This window comes from Mesoplodon bidens (genome assembly GCF_964165515.1).
Source record: "Mesoplodon bidens genome assembly, chromosome: 8".
NCBI classification, from domain to species: Eukaryota; Metazoa; Chordata; class Mammalia; order Artiodactyla; family Ziphiidae; genus Mesoplodon; species Mesoplodon bidens.
This window is the reverse complement of record NC_138165.1, coordinates 74,444,918-74,462,965: the sequence shown is the minus strand read 5'-3', so window position 1 is coordinate 74,462,965 and position 18,048 is coordinate 74,444,918. Positions and strand designations below refer to the sequence as shown.

Genomic DNA, 18,048 nt, shown 5'->3' with positions numbered 1-18,048 from the left:
TGTGATCACCGGGAGAGTTTTGAAATTAACAGAGCTGCTCAAGAGAAAGGTGCTTATTAATTTCAAAACATATTTGTCATAGAAATAGCGATGTATAAAGAACTTTCCTGGTTAAAGAATAGATCTCTGCTGTTTTCATATGTTCCTATATAAATTAATATAAATTACCCTTCCCAATTGCAATCAATTTAAAAATTGTTGCCTTTTGTAAAGACCAGCTCACGCTCTGCTTATTTTTATAGGGGAATGGCCTTTTAGAGAATTCACAGAGGTGGGATGGCTGGCCCTGAAGACTACTCTACTTGCTGTTTTTACTGAACATGCTCTTACATATTTGTTTACAAAGACTAACACATTTAATGAGATTGCTTAAACATAAAATTAAATAATCTTTTAAAACATTGTATTTATTTGAGGTTGGAGACAAGTCATTAACCTTGCTCTGAAAATGTATTCCTCTTTGGGAAAGTGTAGATGGAACTTTGTAGATAATGATACTGTTTGAGGACTAGGCTAGCACTACTTTCTTCCAAAGACTACATCTACTAAAATTGTGTGTAAATATACACGTGGAAATTTCCAGCTGTGAGTCTTTCATCTAAGTTGGAAAAAAAACCCAGAAAAAATCAGTTTTGGTGAAAATAAACATCAGTACCAATTTTGATATGAATATCTAAAGTATTATGATACCAACTAGTAATTTGTAAACACTGGTTGCTCATACGTGAAGAATGAGCATTGTGGGCAGATCTGGGAGGATCCCCTACATTCAGGGATTCTTTAAGGTGTTGGTTATGCACACAGGAGCTGTTTTACTAAGTGGTCAAACAGATTCTGGAGTGGACTGGGGGGAAGTGCTGGATTATGCACCCAGGTATACGTTATTAGCCCCAAAGTATAGCATGTCAGGGAGAAAACATGTGCTGCTTGATGAACCACATTAATGGCTTCAGCTGTCCCTCCTAATCCCTCTCCGTGCACTACTGCTGTTTAGACTGGGAGGCACGCATTGACAGCCATGGCAGGATCTTCTACGTGGATCACGTAAACAGAACCACGACTTGGCAGCGGCCCACAGCTCCCCCTGCCCCGCAGGTGCTGCAGAGGTCCAACTCCATACAGCAGATGGAGCAGCTGAACCGGCGGTGAGGATGGGCAGTTTTGTGGTTGGGCTAATTTTTACACAGTGCAAAATGGAAAACATGGTCGCCTCTTTCATCTGTGGGGGTCCTGTCATTAAGGTGGAGCTGTCGCTTCTCTCGATTCATAGACTTCTTTGGATGTCTCTTGGTTAAAAATTAAGAAGCGCACACGTCCACGGCTTGCTTAGAAACTAGAGAGGAAATAAGTAATGACGACCCCTTTAGTCAACCCAAGGCATTGATTTTTCGTAAAACAGAGCATATACACTTGTCATTTGAAGCCAGATAGCTTTTTAAATATCTAGAACCTTCGTTTGTGATGCATCTTTATTAATTACCTAAGCTTTTAAACATCTGTCCTTCTTTTCCAAAAACTAATTGCTATGGAACAAAAGTTGTTCTTTTCTTTAACAATATAGGAATTTAGTTTCTTTTGGTTAAAGGCCACAGTGTTTTTAAAGTTTTATTAATTTGTTAAGAAAATGTTCCACAGACTAGGGACAGAAGAAATTAAATCCAATGGATTTACTTAACAGATGGTGCAGAAGGTCAGGGGATGGGGGTTTGGGAGGAAATGGTCAAGGCTGGGAAGATGGTGAAAACTTCTGGGCTCTGGGGGAGCAGTTGAGCCCCGTGTTTTAGAGGCTGCTGTGTTGTAACTCTAGGCTCCTGATTTTAGATACCAGAGTATCCGCAGAACCATGACTAACGAGAGGCCTGAGGAAAACAGCAACGCGATCGATGCGGCAGGGGAGGAAGCTGACTTCCACCAAGCCAGTGCAGGTAAGAGCCTTTGGGTTGGTTGGTTTTCTAATCTCGCAAAAATAGAAAACAAGTAAGGATTTCCAAGAAATGAAGCTTTCTTTAAAAGGACTTTTGATCTTCATTAAGACCAGGTAATTCAACTCAAAAAGTCGAATTGATCAGACACCTCTTCTAATCCTCGACTTTTTATTAGTACTAAGAAAAGAATCACAAAACCAAACAGGATATAAATTACTTTAATCTCTGGATCTGTGGGTTAGTAGAAAAAGATGGAACCTGATTACTTGTAAAAGCTAAGGATGCATTAAAATGTTAATAGTGGGGACTTGCCTGTTGGCGCAGTGGTTAAGAATCTGCCAGCCAATGCAGGGGACACAGGTTCAAGCCCTGGTCCGGGAAGATCCCACATGCCACGGAGCAACTAAGCCCGTGCGCCATACCTACTGAGCCTGCACTCTAGAGCCTGCGAGCCACAACTACTGAACCCACATGCCACAACTACTGAAGCCCATGTGCCTAGAGTCAGTGCTCCACAACAAGAGAAGCCACCGCAATGAGAAGCCTGCACACTGCAACGAAGAGTAGCCCCCGCTTGCCACAACTAGAGAAAGCCCGCAGCAACAAAAACCCAAAGCAGCCAAACATAAATAAATTTATTTTAAAAAATGTTAATAGTGACTAGAAATATTATTGAATTCCATTTTAATGTGATGGAGAGCAATTGGGTTTTATGCATGAATTTACAAAAAAGAAAAAAGTGTTTGGGAGATTAAAATAATAACAGACGATATAGGTGTTGTTTTAAAATATAGACGGAAGTGAGTAGATGTTTCCAGCACGTGCAGAGACCTCCCTGAAAGCCTCTGTGGTCTGCCCCATCTAGATTTCCGACGGGAGAACGTCCCGCCCCACTCTACCTCCAGATCCAGGCTCACGTTGCTGTTACAGTCTCCCCCCGTGAAGTTCCTCATCAGCCCAGAGTTCTTCACTGTGCTGCATTCTAACCCTGTGAGTATCAAATCCAAGAGGATATGAGGGAAACAGCACCAGGCCAAAGGAAGTTATCCTCGTTTACATCATAACAGTAAGAATGAAAATAGCTAAGTTTACCGAGCACCACATGTGTTCCGTGCTCAGTGTTAAGCATTACCCATGGCTTAGCCCATTTAGCCCAAACAAACCTATGAGTTAGATAAAAGTTCTGTTTTTCCAGATGAAGAAACTGAGGCACAGAGAGCTTAAATAACATGCTCAAGGTTATACAGCTACTAAGTGGGGTTGCTGGGGTTAAAATCCCAGAGATGCGGACTCCAGAGTCTGTGCTCTTAATGACCACCTTGTTTTGCGTGCACACGCATAACTAAATATCTGAGAATTGACAACAGGCGTTGGTCAGATTGAGCTTTGAGATATTGGTACGGGCTCTCCAAAAGAAAGAATGAATATAAAATGTATACATTGCTGTGATCTAAGAAAATAAATCCATTACTAGAGGAATTTTTTAAAGATACATGAGGTTTGTATGGGAGATCAGGATTTTTTTAGGGGGGGCTAGTGGGAGGAGGGGGAATGGTGATGTGTTTAGGATGAAGTAGATTTAAATTTCCCTCCTTTTACTAATATGTCTATTCTTTAGAAGCCCTCCCTCTGTAATTTTGCTAGAGGCCTAAAAATGTTAGCATCAGGTAAAAGAATCAACCTTTTGTTAACCAGAAGGTTATAAAAAACGTCAGCCTTTTAATCATTGTTTAAATAGAGAGAAATCAGTTTGACTGTCTCCTTCACTTGTTTACTTTCATTTCCCCCCAGTCTTGACTTTTAACAAAAATTCTACCCCTTTCCTGATCTTGGTTCCTTAACCAAGAAACCCCTCGGTAGCTCCCAATCCCCACCCCATTAAGTCCTCATGACAATCAGTTTCTCCAGCTCTATTCATGTACCCCTTTCCCACATTTATTTTGGAATTACCATCTGGAATGGGAGGTTTTAATTTTACTTAGGAAGTGTTAACCTCCTGGAGGGACCAGGGTATATGAAGTCCATGGGGTGACAGTGGAAAATGTTACATACCTGTTCTCTGGTCCTGAGCATGATATTTATCACAAACATTTCTAGAAGGAAAGAGAAGTGTTTGAAAATATTATATAGTTTAAGCCAAAACTTGTGTTTTGGCACACGTGCACGTGTGTGTGTGAAGAAAAAAATTAGAGTGTGATAGGAAAGTTGGTTAGAAAGCATTTCTTTGTGATGTAAATCTTAAATTGTCTCACAGAATAAATAACGGACACTGGCTGGTTAAAAAAGAAAGGAGTAGGAGGGCCTTCTAGGTGGAGGGTATGCATGAGCAAAGACAGAAGTGAAAAACATGTCCTATATGCATAGTGAGTTATTTTAATCATCCAATAAATATTACTTAAAACACGGTTTATGCTAGAAATTATGGTAGGTGCCGCAGACACAGGGGGCAATAAGATCAAGTTCTTATCCTAGAATGGACAGAGAATGAAGGCTACCTTAGAAAGATGGTTCTAGAATACCTCTCTGAAGAAATAGTTTTTGAGTTGGAAGTTGAAAGATGAGAAATCATCAGCCATGGGAAAAGCCAGGGGAAGCTCATTTCAAGCAGTTGAAACAGGCAGTGCAGGGACCCCAGGGCTCAGAAGAGGGCAGAGGGGCTGCCGTGTAGTGATAGGAAGAGGGGGTGGTGTGATACTACGTTGGAAAGTCAGCAAGATCCAGATCATAGGTCTGCCTATGGGACATGGCAGGGGATTTAGATTCTATTCTGAGCAACGGGAAGCCATCACGCACTTAGAGTGTGACATGCTTGGATTTGGAGAGCGTAGAAAGGCAAGGGTGGAAGCAGGGTGATGAGAACGGAGGATCTTCACGGCCCAAGGGAAAGGCAGTGATGGCTGGAATACCGGTGTCAGAGTGGAGATGGAGAGAAGTGCACGGGCTCGAGCTATTTTGAAGGTAGAGTCGACAGGACTTGGTGAAAAACTGGCTGGTAGGGGTGGGAAAAGGAACAAACGAGAAACACCTGTAGGGCTTTGGTCTGACACAGGAGTTCACCTTGCTGGGTCAGCTAACGCGCAAGTAAACAGCTCGAAACTGGACCAGGTGTGGAGGCATCGAGAAGGAGCTTTGTGTTTCTGCAAGGGGCTGGGGGTAACAGGACGGGCAAGGCGGGCCCTGTTCCGCAAGTCTCTGAGGGCTGAGGGAGCGGCTCCCTGGAGGTTTTAATTAGGGGAGGGTTGTCTTAGCTGCACCTGGAGCGCTTTAGAACGGGGGCGGGGTGGGGAGACCCTGGCCGCAGACATCCAGCTGTATATAACCCATTCATCGTGGCTGGAGCTGATAAGAGCCTTGACTAGGAGGCGAGGAAATAACAAGGAAGGCTCCGGCATGAGAGAATCACAGGCAGAGAGTTGGCAGCCTTTGGTGGGTAAATAGAATAGAAACCTAAGAAGAGGACTCTTGAGAGTTTTGTTAAGGGAATGTAAGAACATTTTGAATTTAACCAGACAGATTATATGCCTTAGGAAAAATAGACTGCTGGGAAAAGTAGAAGTCAGCATAGTCCAATCACCAGGAGCTGTTGGCAAGGCTATTAGGATGCACATATTTATTGATCAGTTAACATACTGATCATTATCTCATGGTTTATAGGTTTATCTTGGAAGAGAGAGGACTTGGGAGAAGGCTGTTCTCAGATTTCATGCAAGAGGCATTCAGTGTAGCAACAGTTGTTTATTCCTTACTGTATACCCAGACACTAAGTCCTAGAGAGATAAAATTGACAGCAACTGTGGGCTCTGGAGCCCCAGACTTGAAAACACATTCCAATGCAGTGAGCAGAGTTGTAAGCACCGTGATGGAAGGTTGTAGAAGATATCCTGCTGGGGTGCGTGATTAACTCTGGGGAGAAGGCATACGGGGGGAGCCCTAGCTGGGTTTGCATTTGGGATAGGTTTTAAAGACTGAGTAGTTTTTAAAGATTGAACAGGAGCTTGCCCTAGAAATAAGATGGTTCAGAGCTCTCTAGGTAGAAGGAGCAGCATTTACAAAACAAGAGATCCATGAAGTTGCAGGGCTATCTCAGTAATTACTACAGAAGTACTGAAACCAAATTAGTAGTACAGCAGTTTGGGGTTGCTGGTGTGCGGAGACCATGGGACACTAGTGAAAGTAAGATCTGAGCCTGGAAAGGTAAGCAGAAGCCAGGTTACAGGAACTTAAACTCGTGTCTGCGACAATTCTAGGAGATCGTAGGCTTTCGTACAAGGAAGAATGGGATAACATTCAGAGTTGTCAGTCTAAAACAGAAAGTGTCATGCTGTGCTGGGAAAAGCTTTGGACTTGGGGTCAGGTAACATGAGTTTTCCTTTGTTCATTTGTTCATGCATTCATTCAACCAATAATTATTAAATGCCTATGATTTGCCTAGTACATTCGAGACTCTCAGGATACAGTGGAATAAAGATCAACTAGTGAACAAGCAAAGATAATGCAGACAGTGAAATGTGTCATGAGGCAACTGAAACAGTACAGGTGACTGGGCTAGGGTGACTTGGGGCCAAGGTACTGCAGATGCTGGTTTAGATCAGGTGGACGGCAAGGCCTCTCCAAGGAGCCATATTCAAGCTGTTGTACAATGTCAAGAAGCCAGAAAGGCAAAGGTCTTGGAGAAGAACTTTCCTTGCCAAGGAAGAGCAAAGGCTTGAGGACAGGAATGAGTTTGATGTGGTACCTAGTACGGTCAGAGAGGTGAGCAGGGCTTCAAAATGTAGGGCTTGTGTGATCTGGCAAGGAGTTTGGACTTCATTCTAAATGGGCTTTATTCTAAAGGGGGTTCCTGTGGGGGTGTAGTTTTGCTTTTTAAAAGTTTCTTCTACCTACTGTGTTGAGAATGGGTTTTAGAAGGCAAGTTTGTCATCAGGGAAACAAGTGAAAAGGCGCTGTGGTGAGACGTGGAAGGGACTTGGACTAGTGCAACAGTGGTGGAGATGGTGACAGGTGGATGAATATGGCACATATCTTGGAGGGGGAGCTGACATTCTTCATACTCTTTTGTCAGTAAGGCCAGCACCTTCTTTGTTTAGCTAGATAATAGTGTTTGAATATTGGACTTATTTTTCTTCATTGTGTGTGTGTGCACGTGCATGCGCTATTTGCAATGTAACAGCACAATTTGAACTTTAATCTGTATTATTAGCATTTTATTTTCTTTACCAGTTTCTTAAGTCTAGAACTTATTATTTAGAAAAAGTCAGTAGACTTTTTCTGGAAAGGGCCAGAGTGTAAATATTTTCAGCTTTTGGGCCAAGGACAACATGTAAATGAATGGATGTGGTTGTATTCCAATAAAACTTGGTTAGCAAACACAGCCAGTCAGCCCATGAGTCTATAGTTTATTCTTAGTCTAGACAGCCCATAAAACAATATCAAGGCCTCATTTGCATTTACCAATTTCTTTAATGTTAATATTCCCACTGTGGCCAATTTCAAGCTATCATCTTTTTACGGTGTGCGATTTGTGATTTCTTTTTGTTGAAGTATAGTTGGTTTACAATATTACATTAGATTCCGGGGTACAGCATAGTGATTCAGTATTTTTATAGGTTATATTCCATTTCAAGTTATTACAAAATAATGGCTATTTCCCTGTGCTGTGTAATATATCCTTGTTGGTTATCTATTTTATACATAGTGGTTTGTATCTCTTAATACCCTACTCCTATCTTGCCCCTCCCACTCCCTTCTCCCCACTGGTAACCACTAGTTTGTTTTCTATATCTGTGAGTCTGTTTGTTTTGTTATATATATTTGTTTTGTTTTCTTTTGTTTTGTTTTTTTGCGGTACGCGGGCCTCTCACCGCTCTGGCCCCTCCCGCTGCGGAGCACAGGCTCCGGACGCACAGGCCCAGCGGCCATGGCCCACGGGCCCAGCCGCTCCACGGCATGTGGGATCCTCCAGGACCGGGGCACGAACCCGTGCCCCCCGCATCGGCAGGCAGACTCCCAACCACTGCGCCACCAGGGAAGCCCTGTTTTATTTTTTGATTTCACATATAAGTGATAACATACAGTATTTGTCTTTCTCTGTCTGGCTTATTTCAGTAAGCATAATACTCCCTAGTTCCATACACATTGTTGCAAATGGCAGAATTTCATTATTTATTATGGCTGAATAATATTCCTTTGTGTCTTCTTTAACTATTCATCTGTTGATGGACACTTGGGTTGCTTCCATATCTTGGCTATTGTAAACAATGCTGCTATGAACATTGGGGTGCATGTATCTTTTCGAAGTAATGTTTGGGTTTTTTTTTTTGGATATATACCCAGGAGTGGAATTGCTGGATCATATGATAGTTCTGTTTTTAGTTTTTTGAGGAACCAGCATACTGTTTTCCATAGTGGATGCACCAATTTACATTCCCACTGGGTACAACAGTTCCCTTCTCTCCACATCCTCACCAACATTTGTTATTTGTAGACTTTTTGATGATAGCCACTCTGACAGGTATGAGGTAATATCTCATTGTGCTTTTGACTTGCATTTCTCTGATGATTAGTGATGTTGAGCATCCTTTCTTGTGCCTGTTAGCTATCTGTATGTATTCTTTGGAAAAATGTCTATTTGAGTCTTCTTCCCAATTTTTAATTGGGTTGTTTTGTTTTTTTGATATTGAGTTATATAAGCTGTTTATATATTTTGGATATTAATCCCTTGTTAGTCATACTATTTGTAAATATTTTCTCCCATTCAGTAGGTTGTCTTTTGTTTTGTTGATGGTTTCCTTTGCTGTGCAAAAGTTTAAATAGGTCCCATTTGTTTATTTTTGCTTTTATTTCTTTTGCCTTAGGAGACAGATCCAAAAGAAATATATTACTGTGATTTATGTGAAAGAGTGTTTTGCCTATGTTCTCGTCTAGGAGTTTTATGGTTTCAAGTCTTACATTTAAGTCTTTAATCCATTTTGAGTTTATTTTTGTATATGGTATGAGGAAATGTTCTAATGTCATTCTTTTACATGTAGCTGTCAAGTTTTCCCAGCACCACTTATTAAAGAGACTGTCTTTTCTCCATTGCATATTCTTGCCTCCTTTGTCATAGATTAATTGACAAATTAATCTATGGTGTGTGGGTTTATTTCTGGGCTCTCTATTCTGTTCCATTGCTCTGTGTGTCTGTTTTTGTGCCAGTACCAGTCTGTTTTGATTACTGTAGCTTTGTGTATAGTCTGAAGTCAGGGAACATGATACCTCCAGCTTTGTTCTTTTTTCTCAAGATTGCTTTGGCAATTCATGGTCTTTTGTGGTTCCATATAAATTTTAGGGTTTTTTGTTCTAGTTCTATGAAAAATGTCATGGGTATTTCATAGGGATTGCATTAAATCTGTAGATTGCTTTGGGTAGCATGCACATTTTAACAATATTAATTCTTCCAATCCAAGGATGCAGAAGGTCTTTCCATTTCTATGTATTTTCAGTTTCCTTCATCAATCTTTCATAGTTTTCATGTCTTTCACCTTCTTGGTTAAGTTTATTCTTAGATATTTTATTCTTTTTCATGTGATTTTAAACAGATTTTTTTTTGCTTTCTTTTTCTGTTAGTTCATTATTAGCATATACAAAAGCAACAGATTTCTGTATTTTAATCTTGTATCATACAACTTTGCTGAATTCATTTATTAGTTCTAATAGTTTTTTGGTGGATACCTAATCATCTTTATTGAAAAGAACAAAATTAAGAAGACATATAGGTGTCATAACTCTAAAGGAAAACTTGAGGAACAAAATATTGGGATTTTTTTTTTCTGTTTTTGCGTGGTTGTTGCTTTAAGATATATTCTACTGCCCTCTTCTGGTTGTGATCAGATTGCTTCCAAAATTGTCTTGATAAACCATTTCTCCTGATAATTCAAGATTTAATTATTAGTGTCATGTCTTTTATAGTTGGTATGACTCTGTTTGTCTAATAATTGTCATACATAAATACATTTCACTATATGCAACTGAATAATGTTTCCAACATACATGCCAAATAATTATTACTTCGGCTTTTAATAAACTCTCTAGAAATACATTAATTCCATCTTATACACTCCTTACTACTTAATGAAGAAAAATATTGCTCCAAAATACTTAAATATATTCTTATAAGACAGAAGTTCCCGCTATTGCGTGGTGGATGAGTTTATAGTTTAGTTAGTTTTGTTAATAATTTCAGTTTTCCCTCCATTTTACTCTTTAGCTAGATGAGAAAAATGTAAAATCCCTTATGATTAAAAATATTGTGAAACACCTGCTTAAGACAAGACTGTTTCCATATCCCAGCATATATCTTATGGAAACAATGTTACTTGATGTTGTTTATGATAAATTTTGTTTAGTGAATAATATATACAGATGCTCATATCTGCTCCCTTGTGAGCCTTTGTATACATTTGCTATGGAGGCAGTGATGATATTTTCCAAGCATGAAATCAGAATACCTGTTCTTGATGAAGGATTTCTGGAATATGAAAGAAAGATTTTCTTTAGCAGTAATGTATCAGTACTTACCTGTGTTATTGAAAAGAACAGATTTAGAGTAAATCAAGACTGGGCCAGGTAATCCTGGGCATATGATCACCATAACACTTTAAAAAAAGAAAAACTGCCAAAAAAAGAAAAGAGGTTTGATTATTACTTGCATTGATTGCAATTAATTGATCGATAAGTTGGTTGATTGATAAGAACTGAGTGTTCACATACAATTTTCTTATTCTGTTGCCGAATGGCAATAACGTTCCCCTCGGCTCATCTCAATATTTTTCACTTCTAACACCCAAGCACTTAAGCAAACAAAACAAGTCAAGCTCTAAGGAGTGTTATTTTAACAAAATTCCACAAAGGAATTCAGTTCATAATCAGTTGATCATTCATCCAACCATGGAGTGTTTATTTCTTTACTAGGGAGATAAGACAAGAAACAACTAAGAGGATTGGGAAAGGGAGTTTGGGATTAGAGAAGGGATGATCAAAATGGACATTTTAAATCACATCAAAGGACAAGAAAACTTTACACCCTTCAGGGTTCATTTAAAGGGGCTCTGTCTACTGTTAACAGTTGCCAACTTGCCTTACTGCTTGTGAGTCCACATGCAGCAGCTTCCCAGGTGCGATCGTTCTGTGCATTATAATGAGACTGCTGTGCAATAGGTCCATTTGCCCTTTCCTAATCTACTTTTGTTTCAGGTAGAAGATCAGATCCCTTTACTGCATATTTTCCCTATAAGACCAAAACAAAACAACAGCTCAAACACAGAAAAGGATCCTTTTCCAGTTAGACCCACTGAACCCCAGAGGGCGAGTAAAGATGCCTGAAGACGAAGCTCTTTCAACCTAACCCACCTGCTTAGTATTTCTCAACTCTTTGGACTGCTCTCATTCTTAGCTCTGCTAGTTCTATCAGTGTGTTTCAGTATTTTCACTGCTACTGTGGCCTCTGTTTCCCAAGCTCTACTTTCTGCCTCCAGTGAACCCCTTCCTCCCACCTCCCCCTATAATTTTCCTTCTCCATCCCTTTGAGTGATCAGGCTGTGCCCATCTCTCTATCCTCAGGGTTTAGCACAGGGCTTCGCACATAATTAGTGAGAGGTTATGAGACGCTTTTTCCCTTAACAGAAAGTGGGATGCTCACCCGAGGATCTTCAATGACTGAAAGTAGAAAGCAGTTTTAGTACTATAATCCAGCTGTTAGAATGTAGTTACGACAGGTATAATCCCTTATATATGCTTGTACTTACTTCCACTCTGTATTTTTACAGTGATTTTTACCTCTTCAAAGCGCTTTTACATCCTTTGTTCCACTGGATTTCAATCCCACATGCCTATGAAGAAATCAGGGCAGTTGCTATTATCCTGTCTTATAGTTGAGCAAATTGAGGCAGAGAGTAAATTACTTTCTTTGTCTCTGTCCATGAGCTGTGACTAGAATCCTCACCATAGTTCTGTATGAACTGGAGTATAAATATCTTTTCTGAACAAAATTACTCAGAAATGGGCTTCCCTGGTGGCGCAGTGGTTGAGAGTCTGCCTGCCGATGCAGGGAACACGGGTTCGTGCCCCAGTCTGGGAAGTTCCCACATGCCGCAGAGCGGCTGGGCCCGTGAGCCATGGCCGCTGAGCCTGCGCGTCCGGAGCCTGTGCTCCGCAACGGGAGAGGCCACAACAGTGAGAGGCCCGCATTCCGCAAAAAAAAAAAAAAAAAAAAAAAAAATTACTGAGAAAGAATATTTATATTTCAGATCATATATATGTATATATATATAAAATATATATTTTAAAACAATACTATACATATTGAACAAACATATAAAATATATATTCAGAAATAGAATAAACAGATGTATATATAAGCATAGACTTGTATAAATGTTACACATACATACATATAAACATGTATAAGTAAACATATACATGTAAATAAGTATGTATGTAGTTTCTTATAGACATGTAGCAGTCTAGAGGGATGTTCCTGTTTGCCTTATGTGTTTTAAATAGACCCTAATAGTCATGTGCATATTATTCAGACTTGAAAAAGCTGTGGTTCTAAAGGCTGTTTGCTGATTACTGATGAGAGAAATCTTCCTTGCACTTAATTTACTTTGGTAGATGATTTTTGCAAAGATCAATTGAACTTGACACTGTATTACACGTCTCATTGAGTGGAGAGGAGGAAGATGAAAGGACATAATTAAGTGTAAGACCAGCCTTAAGGCTCCTGTGCTTAAGGAGCTGTCCAGCCCCGGGGAGTTGCTTCGTGCCTGAGGCTGGAGTCGGTCCCTTCACCTAATTACCACTGCCTGCCCTAATGAAGCTCTGCTGCTTTTCTTTAGCAGAAAAGGAGCATTTCTAGTGCTCTAAATAAAGAATCAGGATATGGCCTCTTATTTTAATGGGCCGTAGGAGAAGGAAGGGTGACAGGACATACACCTATTTAGAAGACAGTTAATGAAATGATTTATCTGGCAGAATTATCCCGCAATGATTTGTCCCCAAGGAGACTTATTAGGGAGTATGACTTGAAAGTTCGTTACCGTCGCCGTCACAGAAGCTAGTGTGGTCTCTGGCCTCTATGCTTGTAATGGCTTCTGTGAAATGCAGAAAACAGATGACTTGCTGATTGGACGTAAGACTCCAAGGAAGGGTCAGCCACGGGCTAAACTATGAGTTAGCTAACGTTTGTCTCTGACACCCTCCCACTTCTTCTATTAGTCTCCTTCTCTGCTTTCATAGTGTCATTTTCTTATTCTCTCGTGTTCTCTAATTGCCCAGAGCCCCTGCATGGGCCTGCCTGCTTTGGTAGTGCTCTGTGCTCTGAACCTCATAATTTCTCACAGCCATCTAACCTCCTCTCATTTAGACTGTCAGGTTGAAATGTGACCTCAAAATATTTTCTACTCAGGTGTACTAAGGAACTAGTACACTAATATTTGAGGACTGTTTAATGTGGCTTTCCTTCCCTCCCTCCCTCCCTCCCTCCCTTCCTTCCTTCCCTCCCTCCCTCCCTCCCTTCCTTCCTTCCCTCCCTCCCTCCCTCCCTTCCTTCCTTCCTTCCCTCCTTCCCTCCTTCCCTCCCTCCCTTCCTCCCTTCCTTCCATTTTGATAGAGGAAAAATATTCTAATGCAAAGCAAAAAGTATATAATGACAGCGAATCAATCAGAATAACGGTAGAAAAGTTACTTTATGTAGTTTAGGTTAGACATCGATAACGGTGACCAAAAAATCTCAGTGGCTTAAGCCGGCAAAGGTTTGTTTCTCATTCCAAATTGGGTTGTCAGGGTTCTCTGATCCCTGTAGCCCTTCAGAGACCCAGGAACCCAGACTGGGGAGCAGCCACCATTTCAAACATGGCCAGTTGCTGTGCTCACTGTACCAAGGAAAAGAAAGCTCTAGAGGGACTCCCATCGGCAATAAATGCTTTGACCTGGACGTGACACATCCTCAGGGACCCTGGAAAGACAGGAGCATTGTTGACTGTCCTCATACTCATTTATCTTTTATCCTCAATAACCAGCACAGTAAATGTTTATTAAAGTGAAATGATTTCCAGGGATTCTGGTTTCTTTTGGGTTTGCCTTGGTCTGTCTAAAAGGAAATAAATAACAGAACCCATGAAGTAAAGCCTGAAGGCCTCCAGACTTAGTCTAGTGTCCCTGGGACACTAAAGATAAGAGGAATCCAAAGCCCTTTGAATCTATGTGAGAAGAATAGCATTCCAGGAGAGATCTTTCACGGTTGGTCAATTTCATGAATATCACATTCCTTCTGATGACTTAAGGAAATAGCTCTATACAGTTACTCCTTTTCTACTGCTTGGCACATGGTATTGTGCATTGAGTATTTGTTGCCTGACTCATACGCAGACACCCCATGGTCCTTTTTTGGACTCTTTAAGTATCATGAGATCCTTTTACAAAACAATCACTTTTTTGTATGTGCTGGTATAATGGAGTTTTCTTAAATATGTATTTCAATCATGTAAATTTAGCCATATATATGTATATATGTCTATCTGTGTGTGTGTGTGTGTGTGTGTGTACGTACACAGGAAAAAGAGAGGGAGGAAAAAAAAAAAAACTGAGTTATACAGTCCAGGTAGTTCTGCCTACCATCCCATTTACTGAGATTATGCCTCCAAGCAGGAGTGAGATGAAAAACTCCAGTCTACTGTGGTCTCAGTTGAATATGACTCTCAATGAGGACAACTCAGCCCATTGCATGTACTTCTAATATTCAAATATATGGCCAAGCATTTTTTCATACATCTTGGCTCCTAAATGTATGCCAGCAGCTTCATTGGCACTCACCCAAAGAGCCAGTGATCTATTCCTGTGCTGGAGGGAACACTGGCTGTATTGGGGCTCACTGTGAGGTGGTATGTTTGTCTCCAGCATGGTGTGATTTCGACTGTGTGGGTTTTGCCTAAAACCAACTTTAGGATCTTACATCACCTGTAGAATGAGACTCGACAGCATTCTCATCCCTTAGAAAACTAGAGTCATTAGTGAAGACTCCCTGATTTTCTGTAGTCTATTTTATTTTGATCAAAATTATTTTCTTTGCCTGCTGTTTCCACGTGTGGGTCTCGAGTTATACTGAAGCCTGTACACTATCCAAAGATTAAATATGCCCATGGGAGTATATATGTTGCTTTTGCATGTCCCAAAGCAGATTAACATTGTTTTTCCATCCTCTCCAGAGTGCCTACCGCATGTTTACAAACAACACGTGTTTGAAGCACATGATCACCAAAGTCCGGCGGGACACCCACCACTTTGAACGCTACCAGCATAACCGGGACCTTGTGGGATTCCTCAACATGTTTGCAAACAAACAACTGGAGCTGCCGAGGGGCTGGGAAATGAAACATGATCATCAGGGCAAGGTAACTTGCGGGAGTTGCCATGGGGAAGCCTTCGTGTGACTGTGGGCTGCTTGTAGCTTTGGCACTGGGCCCTGCCCTTCAAGTGAGGGCTAAAAGCCCTGCGTGACCTGGTTCAAGGGAAACCTGGACAAGCAGGTTGTTTGATACCGTAAACCATTGCTACACTCTTCTAAAGTAGTGTATGCGGTGGATGGCTGTGAGGGCACTTGTTGGGCAAAACTCTCACTTCCCCTGGATTTTCTTTGAATTGTAATCTCTCACCATTTTCTACTGATTACAGAAAAGGTTTCTTAGGCAACAACACTTCCTTCTCCTAGCTATACAGCTTGCGTTGTGGGTAGTTGAATACAAGTTGCAGCATTGTTTGGAGAAGTTGGCTAGGAGGTTGCTAAGCAACAGCGCAAGGTGTGTCTGTGACACCGTCAGGGTTTGGGCCTCAGTCTTGTTGATTCAGAACCCTGGTTTTGTTAGCACATTAAAACAAGATTCACAGATTGATGAATTTATGATGAGAAATACGTAACTCTCACACAGGCCGGGTAACCACATCCATACTTCCTTCTTTGACGGATGAGCCAGAAAGCTGGCTTGTAATCAGGAGGTTGTTATATAAGTAAGAAATCAGAATGAGAAAGTTAGTAATTCTTATAAGGTGTTTCTCAGCTAAGATTTTATTTATTAACTCTCGTTCAGCACCTACTATGAGCCATGAACTGTTTAAGCCCTTTATATGTTTAAGCTCTTCTCAACAACTCTGTAAGGCAGTACTGTTATTATTATTGCTATTTACATATAAAGGATCCCAGGTCCAGAATGGTTCAGTGACTTGCCCAGTGTCATAGAGGTGAGCAGTGTCTGAGCTGGGCTGTAACCCAGGCAGTCTGTTTCAAGGGTCCATGCTCTTAACCACCACATCATGCTCTCCAAGTACTGAGTAACCAACCAACCTCAATTTCCCTATCTATGAAAAGGCTTGAAATATGTGACTTGTAGGGTGGGGAGGATTAAATTGACAAGATATTTACAATAACTATGCTTGACTTTTTCATTCAACAAATATTTACTGAGCACCTGTGCAAAACAGCTAAGCCAACTACTCCATGGAACTGCCATTCTGATGGAAAGAGATGGGCCATGGACAGATAGGTAAATACACAGCATGCCAAGAGCTGATTAAAGCTATGATTTAAAAGAAAGCAGGAGATGGGGTCTAGAGAAAGGCAGGAGTGGAGGGTTATTTTATACAGGGTGGCTGGGGAAGGCCTCACAGATAAGGCTGTACATGCACGCAGACTTGAACGATGTGAGAAGTAAACCATATCAGGGAAGAGCATTCAAGGCGAATGGAATGTGGAAAGTACTCAATACATGCCCTTCTCCCCCAAAGTACCCTGTGGCAATAATACCACAGTAGCATCTTACTCATCCTGAACTCAGCTTCCAGCAATCTTATCTAAGAACTAAAAAGCAGTCAAATTCGATATTACAAAGTACATGTATGTATTTTGCATGGGAGGAGCCCTCAGACTTTCATTGAAACTATTGACTTGATTTCTGTAATTCTTTTTTAGTAAACCTCTAATTCCCAGCCTAGGGAAGATTAGAAGCGGCAAGCATGAAGTAGAATAGATGAAAGAGAATGGATTTGTGATTAGGTCCCTGGACCACAGATAGAATGGCGTTGTATCCGAGTCAGGTGGGCATGGCAGGGAAGTCTTTATGGGACACTAGGAACTGCCAGCAGGGGCCCTTGGCACTTCCTGTGCTCTCTCCTTCCAGAGGAGGGTGTCGCTTTGCTGGTGCTGATTATGGGTCAACAGCCTGAGAGCCCTGTGTTTGTAAACATTCTATTAAATGGAAGGGCACAGCTGGTCCAAGAAAGGACTTTGGAAAATATTGGTGGTATTATACCTGCATATAAAAGAGCATGAGCAGATGAAGAAATCAGCTCTGTTCTCAAGTCTGACAATATTTTACCTGGTGTCATGAGGAGCTATACTCATTAGAGAACCATAGGTCCAGGGCAACCCAAGTTGAGATAATGCTGCATGTATTTCTGCTCTATAGAGAGACTTAACTTGCTAAGTCATTTTGTATCCTTAGCTAAAGGGAATCGGGAACTTATCATGAAGACATGGAAGGGAAGGTTCCTTTCTTGCCAGTCACAACTTGCCAGACACGCTTCAGGAGAGAGCTTCTTATTAATAACACCTGAACCTCGAGAAAAGTTTAAGTTAAGCTTAGGACACTATTTAAGATGAGTTACGATGTATTCTTAAGAACAAATTCCGTCTCATAGCTTTTATAAGGTTTCGATAGTTAAACAGAGGTAAATATTATCTCGGCTGTGTGGGTAACATAACCATCCACCTTATTCCCTGAGGGTTTGGATTTATTTGGGGTTTCAGCCTGAAGTTGTAAGCATTGTAAAGAGCCCTGGATGTGGGCTGGTAGATAGCTGACCTCACAGCCTGTTGGTGGCTTTGCATTTGAATGCTGTGTGGCATGAAAGATGTGGAAGGACCCCTGGCCTTGTGGACAAAATGGATTATCAGACAGGCCTGAAAGATTAACACTTTAGCCTGATTCTTCTGCTTTGTGCATTTGGACTTTAATAAGATTTTTAGCTAAGCTTGGGTACGTTAATGAAAGCAGGTATATCTCCCTGTGCTTCTCCCCTATCCTTCCTGTACAAA

At 41.0% G+C, this 18,048-nt stretch overlaps 1 protein-coding gene across 9 annotated transcripts in view; it reads left to right on the top strand.

Annotated features, from left to right (window-relative positions):
• Positions 1 to 18,048, top strand: part of HECW2 (HECT, C2 and WW domain containing E3 ubiquitin protein ligase 2) — a 412,125-nt gene that overhangs the window by 289,041 nt on the left and 105,036 nt on the right. For all 9 annotated transcript variants that reach the window (XM_081242425.1, XM_081242421.1, XM_081242422.1 and 6 more), the window contains 4 exons: positions 995 to 1,145; positions 1,822 to 1,925; positions 2,791 to 2,915; positions 15,167 to 15,352. In XM_081242425.1, the coding sequence (XP_081098551.1) occupies positions 995 to 1,145; positions 1,822 to 1,925; positions 2,791 to 2,915; positions 15,167 to 15,352 (566 nt within the window). The remainder of the gene's footprint in view (positions 1 to 994; positions 1,146 to 1,821; positions 1,926 to 2,790; positions 2,916 to 15,166; positions 15,353 to 18,048) is intronic.